At 30.5% G+C, this 17,312-nt stretch overlaps 2 protein-coding genes across 2 annotated transcripts; one reads left to right on the forward strand and one right to left on the reverse strand.

Moving 5' to 3' along the window:
- Positions 1 to 6,264: 6,264 nt before the first annotated feature.
- BDCG_17649 (uncharacterized protein) lies at positions 6,265 to 6,513 on the forward strand (the record flags this gene model as incomplete). The annotated part of the gene is made up of 1 exon (XM_045426742.1): positions 6,265 to 6,513. One exon carries the CDS (start codon positions 6,265 to 6,267, stop codon positions 6,511 to 6,513), a length of 249 nt encoding a protein of 82 aa, XP_045282304.1.
- Positions 6,514 to 11,469: 4,956 nt separating this feature from the next.
- BDCG_17650 (uncharacterized protein) lies at positions 11,470 to 12,148 on the reverse strand (the record flags this gene model as incomplete). The annotated part of the gene is made up of 2 exons (XM_045426743.1): positions 11,470 to 11,664; positions 12,104 to 12,148. 2 exons carry the CDS (start codon positions 12,146 to 12,148, stop codon positions 11,470 to 11,472), a joined length of 240 nt encoding a protein of 79 aa, XP_045282305.1.
- Positions 12,149 to 17,312: the final 5,164 nt, after the last annotated feature.

The raw sequence follows: 17,312 nt of genomic DNA on the forward strand, positions 1-17,312 counted from the left end.
GCATGAGGGTCTGGTCTCAACTGCAGTTTTTATTGATATAAAGGGAGCATTTGATCATGTTTCAAAGTCAAAGTTAATTCAGACATTGAAGATATTAAAACTGCCACTTTCTCTAATAAAATGAGTTAACTGTTTTATGTCTAAAAGAATTATACAAATCTTCTTTGATGGAATGAAACAAGACAAGACTGAGATAAAAATAGGAGTACCACAGGGATCTCCAATCTCACTCATTTTATTTGCAATATACACTGCATATCTATTCAAAAATAGAAATATGAGAATAGTGCGATCTCCGAGTTATGTGGATGATATTGGTCTAGTTTACAGCTCAAAAACTATCAAAGAGAATTTGAAAGTAATTGAAGAAGCTGCAAAGGAAATCTTTGTTAGAGCAGATATCAATCAAATTCAATTTGATATGGATAAAACTGAGTTAATTCATTTCTTTTCTAGACTCAATGAGAAAGAACTATCTCTAACTCTTTTAAATAGAGAGATTAAACCCAGTGTAAATGTCAAATGATTAGGAGTATGGTTAAACTCCAAGTTGAATTTTAAATATCACATTCAACAAAGAACTGTCAAGGCAGAAAGACTATTGAACAACATAATCAGACTATCAAATACAGAGAGAGGTCTATTCTTCCAGGCTATGAGACAGTTATATATAGCCTGTATTACATCAGTAGCTGATTATGGAGTTCAAGTTTGATGGAATAATCAAGGGAATTTCACTGAACTCTTTCAAAGTCTGCAAAACAGAGCCTTGAGAAGAATTCTGGGAGCATTCAAATCATCTCCTATTAAAGCAATGGAAATTGAAGCTTCAATTCCTCCTTCTGCTATTAGATTTGAAAAGGCCTGTATGAACTATGCTCTGAGAGTTGTAAAGATGAGCTCAAATCATATAATCAGAGAAAGAGTCTCTTCTTCATTTCCATCAATTAATTCTGGAAATGAACTGGATTGAAATAGATTTCTTGATTGGAATGAAAATAATTCTTCAAAGAAAATGCCTTCTCAACTGTACAGACTATGCCCTCTGATTAAAAATCAATTTTCTTCTTTAAATGTTGAAAAAGTTGATCATGAGAAGTTATCTCCCTGGAGAGAAAAGCTTGAATCTCTTATAGACTTACAAATAAGTGAACTATCAAAAGAGAAAGAATATGAACAGCATTTGAAGAGAATTTCTACAATCAATATAAAAGACTCTATTCTGGTTTATTCAGATGGCTCAAAAAATGAGAACTTGAATAGATTAGGCGCAGGCATTGCTTATACTGAAGATAATATTAATTTTATCTCAGATTTCTGGAATCTAGGCTCTGAATGTGAAGTCTTTGATGCTGAACTATTTGCAATAGTGAAAGCTTTCAAACTCATTGAAATAAAATCTCATAAAAGAGGAAATTGTTTGAAAGAGGCATGGATATTCTCTGATAGTCAAGCTGCTTTAAAAAGACTTAGAAATAGTCAGATTCATAATGATCAAATGAATCTTGAACTGATCTTAAACTCTGTTTTGAAAATTCAAAAGAGAAGAACATCAAAGCTGATAATTCATCTGCACTGAGTTCCTGCTCACATGAATATTCATGGTAATGAATTGGCTGATTCAGCTGCAAAAAAGGGTGCAGAATTAAGCAGATCTATTCAAAAAATTGTGTCCTGGTCTTTTATAAAGAGAAAAATAAAAGAATCTTGTTTAGACAAGTGGAATGAAAGCTGGCAGAAACAAAAGAAGAGTATACATTATTCAAGATTTGAAACAAAACCCAAGTGGAAATCTTGTTCAATTAAATGTAAAAAGAAAATATTCTCATCTATAATACAGCTGAAACTAGGACATGGCTATTTCAAATCTTATATACAAAGATTTGATGATAGATTTGACTCAATAGAATGCTCATTCTGCAATACAAATGAGAATTCTGAGCATATTGTAATGCACTGTGCATTATACAATAGTCTCAGAGTCAGATTGAAAGAGAAGTATGATCTAAATCAATTAAATATGAGATTCTTATTCTCAACTGAGACAGGAATTAAATACTTAATAGACTTTCTATCAGAAACTCAAGCAGCTATAAGAAAATGGCTAAATTCAGAATTATCTGAGTATGAAGAGGAGGAAATTAATCAGATATAGTCTGTTAAAACAGCTATACACTCTCTTTTAATAATTTGTTTTGTTATAGTCTCTCTTTACTTTATCTTTTTCTTTATCTTTTTCTTTCAATTTCTTCCTATCTATTTATTTAATGTGTCTATCTTTGAGACTGTGTTCTTTTTCTCTTTTCTTTTGTCATGATATTGTCAAATGGTTTCAAAGTATCAAAAGATGTTAAAACACTGTAATTTGTAAACAGTTTTTGTATTCTGGGCTGGAATTTTCTGATTTTGCATATCTGAAATTGATGAATGTATAATAGTTAACTTTACAGACATAGAAAAAACCCTGAGAACTAAAGTTCTCAGATAGATGTCATAGTCTCTGACTGCATACATCTATAATTGAAGAATAATAATAATAATAATAAAGACTCTATTATCTTTCTTGAAACTCTTTACAATGTGCTTAAAGTCATAGTATCTCTTCTGATACTCTTGAATCTTTCTCAAGAATTTACAGGCTTTCTCTCAAATCTTCTGAATTCTCTCAGCCTGTTCACAGACATCATCACACTCTATAGTGTACTCTCATGAGTTTATCAAGATTATTCATGAATAAGTCTCAGTGAGTATCTCAAAGAGAGTTTTATCTGTGCTAATATACTTTGAGTTATTATATGTGAACTCTGTGAGTGATAATTAATGCATTCAGTTATTCTGATTGTAATTGACAAAGTACTGTAGATACTGTTTCAATATACTTATCAGATATTCTGTCTGATCATCTGTCTGTTGATGAAAAGCTGTGCTTAGATCTTGTGAGATCTTCAGTATAGTTATCAGATCAGATTAGAACTCTTCTATGAAGATTGATTCTCTATCTGAGATAATGTTCACAGACAACTCATGCAATCAGATCACATTATAAATGAAGATGTGAGTCAAATTCTTTAACTTCAAAGTTCTTGTAAGTGAGTATAAAGTGTGTTATCTTGATGAAGTAATTCACTATCACCAGCACACTGTCAAAGCAGACATCATATATGTTCTTACTTTCAGAGAGGCTTATAAGAGTATTCATTTCTAGCTGTTCTCAAGGTTTCTGCAGAATGAGTAGAGAAGTAAGTTCTTCATATAATCTGAATCATACTACTCATAAACTCTGATAAACAGCACAAGAATTCATTATCTTCTTCACAAGTTCTCACATCTTCAGTCAGAAGTATTTTCTTATAAGCAACTCATGAGTTCTAGTATCTATAAAATAACCTGCTAGAGAAGAGTCATGATGTCTTTTAATGAGTTCTATACATAGAAAATTATTCATAAGCACATAAATTCAGCTCTCTTTTTACAAGAGGTCATTTAAGTCACTTCAATTCTTTATTTCTACAGGATTGATTCCTGCTATGAGCAGTTTCTGAATATGCTGAGTATATTCATTCTTCAGTTGCAGTTCAGACAATCTGAATAGAAGATCTTACAAAGACTTATACTCTGTTTTCTCTTGTATCAGGTCTTTCACAGTGCTTCTCAAAGCTTACAAACTCTTCAGATTATAGATACTCTCTTCAAGAATTCTTGCAGAGATTCTCAGAGTGTTAACTCTCAGTGTTATGAAAAGTAGTTGTGCAGACTTCTTCTCTCTCTTCCTTCTCTTCTCTTACAGAGAATTGAGAGACTCTTCAGTCAATCTCTTCACAACACTCAGTCTGAGTATTCTGTGAAGCTTTTCTATCTTCTCTAGTCTCTCTGTGTCTGTTACTCTGATCTTCTTAACATAGTCTGATCTGTGAGAGAGTCTGTCTGCTGAGTTCTTAGTTTTCTTAATATGTTCTATCTTAAACCAGAACTCACTCAGTCTCTGAGCTCAGTGAATCTGTCACTAGACTGACTGTGTAACTGTGTCTGAGATCAGGATCAAACTTTACAGTTGTCACATTGTCTAAAAGCATTACTTCTGGTCATGGTTTGTGTTCATCACATTGATTTCAAATCATATTATTTCAAATATTAAAGATTTCAGATTCACTTTTCAAATAAAAATCTAGTTCTGAATAAAGAATATGTTTGAATTCTTAGTCACATTTTCATTCTGATCTCATTATTGAGAATAGTATTAAATGAGATCATGAAATCACTTCTCACTTATATAATATTATAACATAGTGCTCATTTGTTGAAAATTCAATAGAGAGTATTATTAAATATTATTACTTTTCTGAATACAGATCATAATTCATATAATTTTAATTATGAAAAAAACATAAAATATAAAAAAAAACAAAAAACAAAAAACAAAACAAACACAAGAAAAAATCACAATAAAAAAAAATAAAAGAAAAAGAAAAAAATAAAAAATAAAAACAAAAAAAAATCAAGATTGCAGAACTACAGCACTTTCAAAATACTTACTTCTCAGAGTCTTTGCAATGTTCATTATCAACTGTGTATCTCTCACAGTGAGAGTAACACAGCTGTGATGAGTCATTATCTTAATATCATCTAATAAATAATCAGTATATATCTGTATAAATGTGAATAATTAGAAAATATACACTTAAAAAGTGTGATCAGAGTGAACTCTGCTGTCACTTAAATAATATCAAGAACAGAACACTGAAATCAATGATTTCTCTCATCAATTTCATAGACAAGGTGTACAAAGATCATCTTGAGAAATATAAGATCTCTCAACTTCTGATAAAAACAGATCTCACAGAGAGACTCTATTTTCATAATATCAGAGACTGAGTGAGTGTTATTAAAAAGTGTTACTTTCATGCAATGCATATACACTTACTGCAGCAATTCACTCTCTGCATATATAACTGAGAGTTACAGCTTTCTCACACTGCACAGCTCTCTCTGAGATGCTGCTGTCAGTTTGTAACTCACACAGTCTCTCAGTTCAGCATGCACTGTATGTATACAGCTCTATGTACTGAGACTGTGTTGATCATTATAATCTGACGTGATACTTGCTTTTCATGAGTCATGTTTCATTTGAGAGAGAGAGGGAAGACATGACTGTTGTTTTATTGAGAAGAGAATGAATAATTAGTATTATTGAATTAATTTAATTCATCTGCATTTAAAATTTGATTAGTTTATACTCTTCAATTTAAGAGTTTCTATAAGTGTTTTAATAGTTTTCATACCAGCTTGAACTTAGTGATGAGTTGAAGAAGAAGAGAAAAGAGAGAAGAAAGAAATGAGAATAACTTATCTTTATAATATGAAAACAGAGAATCACTGCAATCATTCTCTCTAGTAACAAAGATCTGTTTTCTGCATGTATCTCTGATATAGATTATATGATAAATGCATACAAAGAATATCAATAGTGCATGTATTAAATGAAGATAATATTACTATGCAATACTGTAGCTGTTTCTGTACATTTCTGAAAGCTGTTAATAGTTTCTTTATCTCTTTATATTTGATAAGTCAATAATATATTCTGATGCACTCTCTCTTTCATCATTATTATCATCATTATCATCATCATCATCATCATCATCATTATTATTATTATCATCATCATCATCATCATCATCATTATTATTATATTATTGCCTGTCTTCACCTCTCTCTTAATACTTATTAAAATCAATTATATCATCTCTCTTCAAATATTCTGCGGTCCTGCGGACCACCAAGGCGCGTGAGCGCTGTCACAGATTGAAGAAAGAGAAGAAGAAGGTATTCAAGCATGAGAAGACAGATTACAAGACATGTTATAATACCTTGAAGAGGCTCTGTAAGAGAGTAGAATGATAATGATTTTAAGTAACACTTCTGATAGATTTAGACTGAACTAAGTATAGAAATAATGTGAATGATGCTGCTTGTGAGAGATTGAAAAAGAAGACAGTGAAGAGTCTCATACAGCAGCAGTGAGATCAGAAGAAGTTCTGAGAATGATTTGAGACTAAGATAAAGAGAGAGAGAGAGAAGAAGAGTATTACTGTAAATAAGCAGTGATAGAAGAAGATTGAGAAGGTATTGAAGTAAGAGACAAAGAAGTCAAAACTGATAAGTTTTTTATTGAGAGATAATGATTTTTGATAATACTTCTGTTCTCTAATTGATTAGCAGGAGCTGATAGAGAAGGAGGGAATTGAGGTCTTGTTCAGGTCTCAAATGCACTTCATGATTCAGAATATTGAGAAGACAGTTCTACTCTCTGAGCATGTCAATCTGCTTACTGCTGAGATGGAACCTGAGACAGCAGATCAGGAAATGCGGGATTTTGAGATGCAGATTGATCTGGCTGAGAGAAAGCAGCAGAAACTCTTCTCTGAGAAGATAGTGAAGAAAGATTTTGAGATGATTATCATCTCAGATGTGAAGAAGAAGAAGAAGAAGAAGAAGAAGAAGAATGAGAAGTGAATTATAGAGAATGATAAGAAGAATGAGAAAGAGAAGAAGTAGATTTTTTTCTTTTTATATTAGTTAGTTGTAAGTTTAAGTTTTTAATTATTAATAATTAAAATTGATTTTGAGTTTTCAAAAATTATTGTACAAGTTGTAATCAAGTCAGGAATGATATATATATATATATATATTTAACTATCATGATTCACAAATCACTATAATGTATAAGTATCAACATTTTTTCAACATTAATATTCATAATATTAATATATTTTTAATAATATTATCTGATAACACAATTTGATAACACTCTCTTTCACAATATTAATATATTTCAAGAAATATAACAGAGATTAATTAAGATTGTTTATTTACTTTTATACATCAATAATATTCAATCTGAGTTAGTACTAAAATTATAACTAAGCTAAGAAACAAGATTATTTTCTCTTATATTAATTCTTCTTACACACATCAGTGATCAGTTATTGAAAATAAATTATCATCTTTCTCAAATTATTATCATGTCTTCTGAATTCATTTCTTTCACTTCTTTTACTTCTATTGAAGATTCACAAACTCTTTAAGAAATCACTGTGAATTACAAAGTCTACATTGTTTACAATTCAATACAGAATACTCTCTTTCAATCACAATAAATGATCACTTCATTCTTCACATCTGATTTCAGGTCACAAAATTTATGAAAAACTCAACACAAATATCAAGATAAACTATGAAATAATTATCAACAGGTTGCATTGCAGATTACTGAAGAGTCATCTCTTTGCTGCAATCACTGTAACTTTATTCAGAAACATTCATTATAAACTGATTATAACTCTGAAGAAATTTCTCAACATCTGAAGTCATCAGAATGCAGACAATAAAAGAAAAATAATTAGAAAATTACTACTGAGTTGATAAGTTACTCTATCAGATAATGATTTTTGATAATACTAACTTTCTAATTTCAAGAAAATCATGTGAAAATGACTCTGTATCAGTACTCTGATTTCACAACTCTCATCTGATAACTTTCATGAATAATTACTTCACATGTGTATATCTCTGAATCTTTCTCTTTAATCAATTGAAAATCCTGAATTCTGAATACTTCTTCAAATGCTTAATTCAAATCTTTATATTTCATATCAATTCTGTCTTCAGTTCAATCTTGAGATACACTACAAAGTTAATATGCAACATCTAGAATCAGAGTTGAAGAATCATTGAAGAGTATCTCTCACAGTGAATGTATGAACTAGTATAAACAATCTTGTATTTATGAGAGTTACATATTATTATATTGATGAGAACTGAACTTATTAAGAGACATTAATTGAATTTAAATCATTGATCAGTAGTCATACTAAGAATTATATAACAGAGATATTAATGACTGTGATTAAAAATAACTATTGAGATATTAGTCTCAGTCTTCTTACAATTACAACTGACAATGCTGTGAATAACTACACTATGATGAAGAGCTTGAAGTAAAAATTGGCTTTGCATTTCTGAAATGATAAACAAGGTCATATCTCCTGCATTACTCATATGGTTTAACTTGTGATGTAAACACTGATAAAGAATCTTAACATTGAGATGAAGAATAATGAGATGACTAGACTGGCCGCCGGGACCATGAATTTCACATTTGATTTCATTTGGTCTGATCTCATACATTTCTTGGCGTGAGTCCCACCAGAACCAAGCCTCAAAAAAATCTGAAAATGGACCATTTCTGAGAGAAATGGCGTGAAAAATGACCAGATTTAATTCAAGAACAGTGAAATGAGAGTAATTTTCCAGGATAAACTGTGAAAGATGATCATTCTTTCAAAATCAAAATGAGACTGAGACTGAAGATCAAAATCAGTCTCATTCAGTTCATTCAGTGATTGCTTATATAATCAGAATTTGATAATGATTATTGATAATGCTCATGAAACAACTAAATACATTCTTGTGCAAGTTTATTCTTCACTTTCTCATGAAAACTACACTTCTCTGATATACTGTGATCAGAGGTATTAAACTGTCTGATAATTCTATGTTTTATAATTATGAGTTTCTTGATTGTTTCTCCTTGTAATTGTTCTCAGTGATAGTGATAAATATCTCAACTTGAGTTGAACTTTTGCTTCATTCTCACCTCTGTCAATGAAATTGTCAGAATATCATGTGCTATCAGTGCAACAGTTGAATATATACTCTCAACAATTTTTCATAACTCTAGAATTGATTTGATGTGTAAATTCATTGAATTATCTTGAAGATAGCAGTTAAATTCAGTTTTACAAGCATGTAGTTTTGCCTGATTTTCAGTTGCAATCAATGTATACAAGTTCTGTTTCAAAGTTAGTATTATAGTTCTATATAATATGAAGCATTATCAAAGATTATTACTTACTAGAGAATTGTATTTCACTGTCTTCATATCTTGAACATCTGCTCATTCAAATCTCTGATAGTTGGCATTGTAGTAGTCTCAGACTAATTTGACATATGAGTCTTATTCCTCCTCTGTTCAATCTTGAGAAGTGTAGATATTAACTTGATGAGAGAGATCTAGTAGAGCTGCTACAGCATAGTACTCTGCAAAAGATTGTTCTGTTTTGCTGTAGTAATATACCAGTTTATCTCTTACAGTAATAATAGCCTGCACTATAGCATCATCTCAGACTGAATTTCTTTTTGAGTGATTCAACTGCTTCTTAAGATGAGTAAATAAACTGTTATACACTTATCAGACTGACTGCAGCATTAATGTATAAGTGATTGAGACTGTCTTTGTTATCTTATAAAACTGAAACAGTAAATCAATCACATATTTCAACTGAGTTCACTTCATATCAGAAAGTTTTAATATCTGAATCTTTTTCTGATCAGAGTGTTGCACTCAATGATTAATTATCTGATGCAATTGAAGAGTCTGAACAGTTATCTCATATATTAAACTTCACTGTGTTCTAACATTCTGTATCATATTCAGTGATATGACTGATTTGTTTGTTTATTGAATATCATGGAATTATTATTGTTGTTTAGAAGAGATACAAATCATATTAGCAATGTTTTGAATCTATAATATTTAAATTATTAGTCAATCTATTCAAAATTAACAGTAGTGTTATCAAAAAGTGTTATTAAAAAGCAATATTAAAAAGTGTTATCAAAAAACATTATCTTTTGCAAAGTGAATACAAAAGTTACTTAAGTAATCACTTTCATCTCATTCTCATCTCAAGAATCAGTTATCTCATTATTCTTTGTCTTGATGTTAAGATTCTTTATCAGTGTTTGTATCACAAGTTGAACCACATGAGTAATACAGGGGATATGATCTTGTTTATCATTTCAGAAATGCAAAGCCAATTTTTGCTTCAAGCTCTTCATCATAGTGTAGTTATTCATAGCATTGTCAGTTGTAATTGTAAGAAGACTGAGACTAATATCTCAATAGTTATTTTTAATCACAGTCATTAATACCTCTGTCATATAATTCTCAGTATGACTACTGATCAATGATTCAAATTCAATTAATATCTCTCAATAAGTTCAGTTCTCATCAATGTAATAACATGTAACTCTTATAAATACAAGATTGTTTGTACTAGTTCATGCATTCACTGTGAGAGACACTCTTTGATGATTCTTCAACTCTGATTCTAGATGTTGCATATTGATTTTGTAGTATGTCTCAAGGTTGAACTGAAGACAGAATTGATGTGAAATATGAAGATTTGAATTAAGCATTTGAAGAAGTGTTCAGAATTCAGGGTTTTCAATTAATTGAAGAGAAAGATTCAGAGATATACACATGCAAAGTAATTGTTCACAGAAGTTATCAGATGAGAGTTGTGAAATCAGAGTACTGATACAGAGTTGTTTTCACATGATTTTCTTCAAATTAGAGAGTTAGTGTTATCAAAAATTATTATCTGATAGAGCAACTTATCAGCTCAGTAGTAATTTTCTGATTATTTTTCTTTTGTTATCTGCATTCTGATAACTTCAGATGTCAGAAAATTTCTTCAGAGCTATGATCAGTTTATAATGAATGTTTCTGAATGAAGTTGCAGTGATTGCAGCAGAGAGATGACTCTTCAGTAATCTGCAATGCAATCTGTTGATAATTATTTCATAGTTCATCTCAATGTTTGTGTTGAGTTTTCCATAAATTTCATGATCTGAAATCAGATGTAAAGAATGAAGTGATTATTCATCATAATTGAAAGAGAGCATTCTGTGTTGAATTGTAAACAATATAGACTTTATGATTCACAGTGATTTCTTGAAGAGTTTGTGAATCTTCAATAGAAGTAAAAGAAGTGAATTCAGAAGATATGATAATAATTTAAGAAAGATGATAATTTATTTTCAATAACTGATCACTGATGTGTGTAAGAAGAATTAATATAAGAGAAAATAATCTTGTTTCTTAGCTTAGTTATAATTTTAGTACTAACTCAGATTGAATATTATTAATATATAAAAGTAAATAAACAATCTTGATTAATCTCTGTCATATTTCTTGAAATATATTAATATTGTGAAAGAGAGTGTTACTAAATTGTGTTATCAGATAATATCATTAAAAATATATTAATATTGTGAATATCAATGTTGAAAAAATGTTGATACTTATACATTATAGTGATTTGTGAATCATGATAGTTAAATATATATATATATATATATATTGTTCCTGACTTGATTACAACTTGTACAATAATTTTTAAAAACTCAAAATTAATTTCAATTATTAATAATTATGAACTTACAACTAAACTAACTAATATAAAAAGAAAAAAACTTTTTCTACTTATCATCTTTCTTCTCTTTCTCATTCTTCTTATCATTCTTCACAATTCACTTCTCATTCTTCTTCTCCTTCTTCTTCTTCTCATCTGAGATGATAATCATCTCAAAATCTCTCTCTACTGCCTTCTCAGAGAAGGGTTTTCACTGCTCTCTCTCAGTCAGGTCAATCTGCATCTCAAAATCCTGCATTTCCTGATCTACTGTCTCGGGTTCCACCTCAGCAGTAAGCAGATTGACATACTCAGAGAGTAGAGCTGTCTTCTCAATATTCTGAATTATGAAGCACATTTGAGATCTGAACAAGGCCTTAATTTCCTTCTTCTCTGCCAGCTCCTGCTAATCAATTAGAGAACAGAAGTATTATCAAAAATCATTATTTCTTAATAAATAAAAAATTTATCAGTTTTGACTTCTTTATCTTCTGCTTTAACACTCTCTCAATCTTCTTCTATCACTGCTTATTTATAGTAATACTCTTCTTCTCTCTCTCTCTCTTCATCTTAGTCTTAAATCATTCTTGAGACTTCTTCTGATCTTATCACTGCTGTATGAGACTCTTCACTGTCTTCTTCTTTAATCTCTCACAGGCAGTGTCATCTGCATTATTTCTATACTTAGTTCAGTCTAAATCTATCAGAAGTGTTACTTAAAATCATTATTATTCTACTCTCTTACAGAGTCTCTTCAAGGCATTATAACATGTCTTGTGATCTGTCTTCTCTTACTTGAACATCTTCTTCTTCTCTCTCTTCAATCTGTGATAGTGCTCACACACCTTGATGATCCGCAGAACTGAATAATATTTGAAGAGAGATAACATGATTAATTTCAGTGAGTATGAAGAGAGATGAAGACAGAAGAGACGGCCAGAAATAATATGATAATGATAATGATGATAATGATAATAATGATGATGATGAGAATAATAATGATGATGATGATAGTGATGATAATGATAATGATGATGATGATAATAATGATGATAATAATGATAATGATGAAAGAAGAAGTGTATTAAAATATATTACTGACTTACTAAATATAAAGAGACTTAAAGAAAATATTAACAGCTTTCAGCAATGTACAGAAACAGCTACAGTGTTACATAGCAACATCATCTTCATTCAATACATGCACTGTTGATATTCTTTGTATACAGTTATCATATAATCTGTATCAGAAATACATGCAGAAAACAGATCTTTATTGCTAGAATAAATGATTGCAGTAATTCTCTGTTTTCATATTATAAAGATAAGTTATTCTCATTTCTTTCTTCTCTCTTTTCTCTTCTTCAATCAATCACTAATTTCAAGCTGATATGAAAACTATTAAAACACTCTCAGAAACTCTCAAATTGAAGAGTATAGACTAATTAAATTTCAAATGCAGAAGAAATTAAATTATCTTCTACAGATTCAATTACTCACTCTCTCTCAAATAAAACAGCAGTCATGTCCCTCCCCCCCTCTCAATCAAACAAAACATGGCCTGTGAAAAGTGAGTATCACGCCAGGCCATAATGACCAACACAGCCCCAGTACGCAGGGCTGTATATGCGCAGTGTGTGCTGAACTGAGAGGCTGTGTGAGTTGCAAACCAGCGGCAGCATCCCAGAAAGAGTCATGTGATGTGGAAAAGCTGCAACTCTCAGTCATTTGTGCAGAGAATGAATTGCTGCAGTAAGTGCATGTGCATTGAAGTAATGCTTTTTAATAACACTCAGTCTCTGATATGATGAAAATAGAGTCTCTCTATAAGATCTGTTTCTATCAGAAGTCAGAAGATCTTATATTTCTCAAGATCATCTTCACACATCTTGTTCATGAAATCAATGAGAGAAATCATCAATTTCAGTGTTCTATTCTTGATATTATTTAAGTAGCAGCAGAGTTCACCCTGGCCATACTTTTTAAGTGTATGTTTTTTAATTATTCACATTTATATAGATATATACTGATTATTTGTTAGATGATATTAAGACAATGACTCATCACAGTCATATTACTCTCACTGTGAGAAATACATGATTGATGATGAACATTGTAAAGACTCTGAAGAGTGAGTATTTTGAGAGTGCTGCAGCTCTGTGATCTTGATTTTTTTTTATTTTTATTTTTTGTTTTTTTCTTTTTCTTTTCTTTTTTTTTTAATTTTTCTTTCTCTTTCTGTCTTTTTCTTTCTCTTCTTTTTTTCTTTCTCTTTTTTTTTTTTTTTTATTGTGATTTTTTCTTGTTGTTTTATTTTTTATTTTTTTGTTATTTTTTGTATTTTATATTTTTTTTTTAATTAAAATAATATTGATTATAATCTGTGTTCAGAAAAGTAATAATATTTGATAATACTCTCTATTGAATTTTCAACAAATAAGTACTATGTTATGATATTATGTAAGTGAGAAATGATTTCATGGTCTCATTTAATGCTATTTTCAATAATAAGATCAGAATGAAAATGTGACTAAGAATTCAAACATATTCTTTATCTGAGACTAGATTTTTATTTGAAAAGTGAATCTGAGACCTTTAATATTTGAAATAACAGGATTTGAAATCAATGTGATGAACACAAATCATGATCAGAAGTAATGCTTTTAGGCAATATGACAACTGTAAAGTTTGATCCTGGTCTCAGACACGGTCACACGGTCAGTCTAGAGATAACTGATTCTTGAGATGAGAATGAGATGAAAGTGATTACTCAAGTAACTTTTGCATTCACTTTGCAAAAGATAATGTTTTTTGACAACACTTTTTGATATTGCTTTTTGATAATGCTTTTTAATAATACTACTGTTAATTTTGAATAGATTGACTAATAATTTAAATATTATAGATTTAAAACATTGCTAATGTGATTTATATCTCTTCTAAATAACAATAATAATTTCATGATATTCAATAAATAAACAAATCAGTCACATCACTGAATATAATACAGAATGTTAGAACACAGTGAAGTTCAATATATGAGATAACTGTTCAGACTCTTTGATTGTGTCAGATAATTGATTATTGAGTACAATACTCTGATCAGAAAAAGATTCAGATATTGAAACTTTCTAATATAAAGTAAACTCAGTTGAAATATGTGATTGATTTACTGTTTCAGTTTTATAAGATAATAAAGACAGTCTCAATCATTTGTACATCAATGCTGCAGTCAGCCTGATGAGTGTATAACAGTTTATTTACTTATCTTGAGAAGCAGTTGAATCACTCAAAAAGAAATTCAGTCTGAAATGATACTATAGTGCAGGCTATTGTTACTGTAAGAAATAAACTGGTATATTACTACAGCAAAACAGAACAATCTTTTACAGAGTATTATACTGTAGCAGCTCTACTAGATCTCTTCTGTTGAGTTAATATCTACACTTCTCAAGATTGAATAGAGAAGAAATGAGACTTATATATTAAATTAGTCTGAGACTACTACAATGTCAACTATCAGAGATTTGAATGAGCACATGTTTAAGATATGAAGACAGTGAAATACAATTCTCTAGTAAGTAACAATCTTTGATAACACTTCATATTATATAGAACTATAATACTAACTTTGAAATAGAACTTGCATACATTGATTACAACTGAAAATCAGGCAAAACTACATGCTTGTAAAACTGAATTTGACTGCTATCTTCAAGATAATCTGACAAATTTACACATCAAATCAATTCTAGAGTTATGAAAAATTGTTGAGAGTACATATTCAACTATTGCACTGATGACATGTGATATTCTAACAATTTCATTGACAGAGATGAGAATGAAGCAAAAGTTCAACTCAAGTTGAGATATTTATCACTATCACTGAGAACAATTACAAGAAGAAACAATCAAGAAACTCATGATTATAAAACATGAAATTATCAGATAGTTTAATATCTCTGATCACAGTATATCATAGAAGTGTAGTTTTTATGAGAAAGTGAAGAATAAACTTGTACAAGAATATATTTAGTTGTTTCATGAGTGTTATCAATAATCATTACCAAATTCTGATTATATAAGCAATCACTGAATGAACTGAATGAGACTGATTTTAATCTTCAGTCTCAGTCTCATTCTGATTTTAAAAGAATGATCATCTTTCACAGTTTATTCTGGAAAATTACTCTCATTTCACTGTTCTTGAATTAAATCTGGTCATTTTTCACACCATTTCTCTCAGAAATGATCCATTTTCAGATTTTTTTGAGGCTTGGTCCTGGTGGGACTCAGGTCAAGAAATGTATGAGACCAGATCAAATGAGATCAAATGTGAAATTCATGGTCCCGCCGGCCAGTCTACCTGCCACTGTGAGAGTTTCTTGATTGAAGTAAACTATCACAAGCTATCATGATCAGTTCTAACAGTAATCACTGTCATGAGGCTCTCAAAGTAGTGATGTCAGTGATAGAAGAATTTCACTATTCTAAGAAGCTTCTGATCATGAATGTTATAGTTGATCTCTGTGAGTTGCATCTTTCATAAGAAAAAGGCCACTGAAACTCAGTTCTCATTTGACTGTAGTTGTGAGACTATTTCTGAAATTGTAAAGAAGAAGACATCTGTCTTTAATCTGATTAAGAGCAAGAGATCAAAGTGAAATAGTATTACTGTGTTCATGAATATCTGTTTCAATCTTACAAAGATCTTATAAGCTTCTGAAGTAAGAAAGTTCTTACAGTTCTCTCTTCTCAACAATCTTTTCATTCTTTATTTACAGAATAACTTCTTCTTATTTTCACTCTTCAGCATGTCTGTAAGAGTCAAGAAGATTCTCATAAACACAAAGATAAACTGTCTATGAAAATTCACAAAGCTCAGAAAGATCTGAATCTCATAAATACTAGTTAACTCTGATCATGATAGAATAGTCTTAATTTATAAAGGTTTCATCTGAATACTATCTGCAGTGATTACATATTCTAGGAAATTAATCTGATGAGTACTGAAGTTGTATTTTATAAGCTTAATATACAGTTCTGTCTTATCTAAGATCTTCAACATACTTCATACATACTCAGTGTGTTCTTTCTTCTTCATAAAGTACATCATCACATTATTCAGATATATTATCACAAAGACATTCAGATATGTATGAAGTGTTTTATTAATAAAAGACTGAAATGCTGCAGAGATATTAGTCAGATCAAAAGACATCACTAGATATTCAAATAATTTCAGTGCAGTTCTAAAGACAGTCTTTCATTCATTCTCAGACTGTATTTACAGCTATATATATATATTGATTATATTCAGTTGTGTGAATATGACAGCTTTCACAAGATGATTAATTACATTCTCAATCAGAGGCAGAAAGTAGCAGCTCTTTATTATCTTAAAGTTCAGATCACAGTAGTCTACACATAATCTGAGATCTTCATTCTTCTTCTTCATGAATATCATAGAGACTCTCATAGAGACCTGTGAAAATCAGATGAAGTCATTCTTCAGATTCTTCTTCACATAGATTTACAAGATCTCTGTCTCATCATGAGAGAGCTTATAGATTGATTCTTAGAAGAGTTTCTGCTCTTCTATCAAATCTATTACTAGATTCTTCTCACAGTGAGAAGAAAGCTCAGCTGTCTTTACTGAGCTGAATATCTCTGTGAGATCTCAGTATTTCTTTGATATCTGAAGCTCAGTTTTCATGACTGTGAGATTCTCAGACACTTACAAAGTTATTACATAGATGAGCTTATCTTCTCTAATCAACTCTACAGTATCAACTGATTCTATCTCTGTAAGTGAGTCTATCAACTGTGGTTCGGAAGAACGTACGACCGTCGGATAATAACGCGGCCGCTTCCGAACTACTAGCGTACGCGTGTAAAGGGGCCATAGCGTACGCTAATTAATTTAGCGTACGAGATTACAATATAAGAAGCCGGCGTACACCTGTAATTGTACACTGGCTTAAGCAACCTTTGAATCACATCTAGTAGCATGTCTAAAAACCGGTGAGAAGCGCAGGCTTCTCCAGGATGTGA

The sequence above is a fragment of the Blastomyces dermatitidis genome (assembly GCF_000003525.1).
Source record: "Blastomyces dermatitidis ER-3 genomic scaffold supercont1.9, whole genome shotgun sequence".
Lineage (NCBI taxonomy): Eukaryota > Fungi > Ascomycota > Eurotiomycetes > Onygenales > Ajellomycetaceae > Blastomyces > Blastomyces dermatitidis.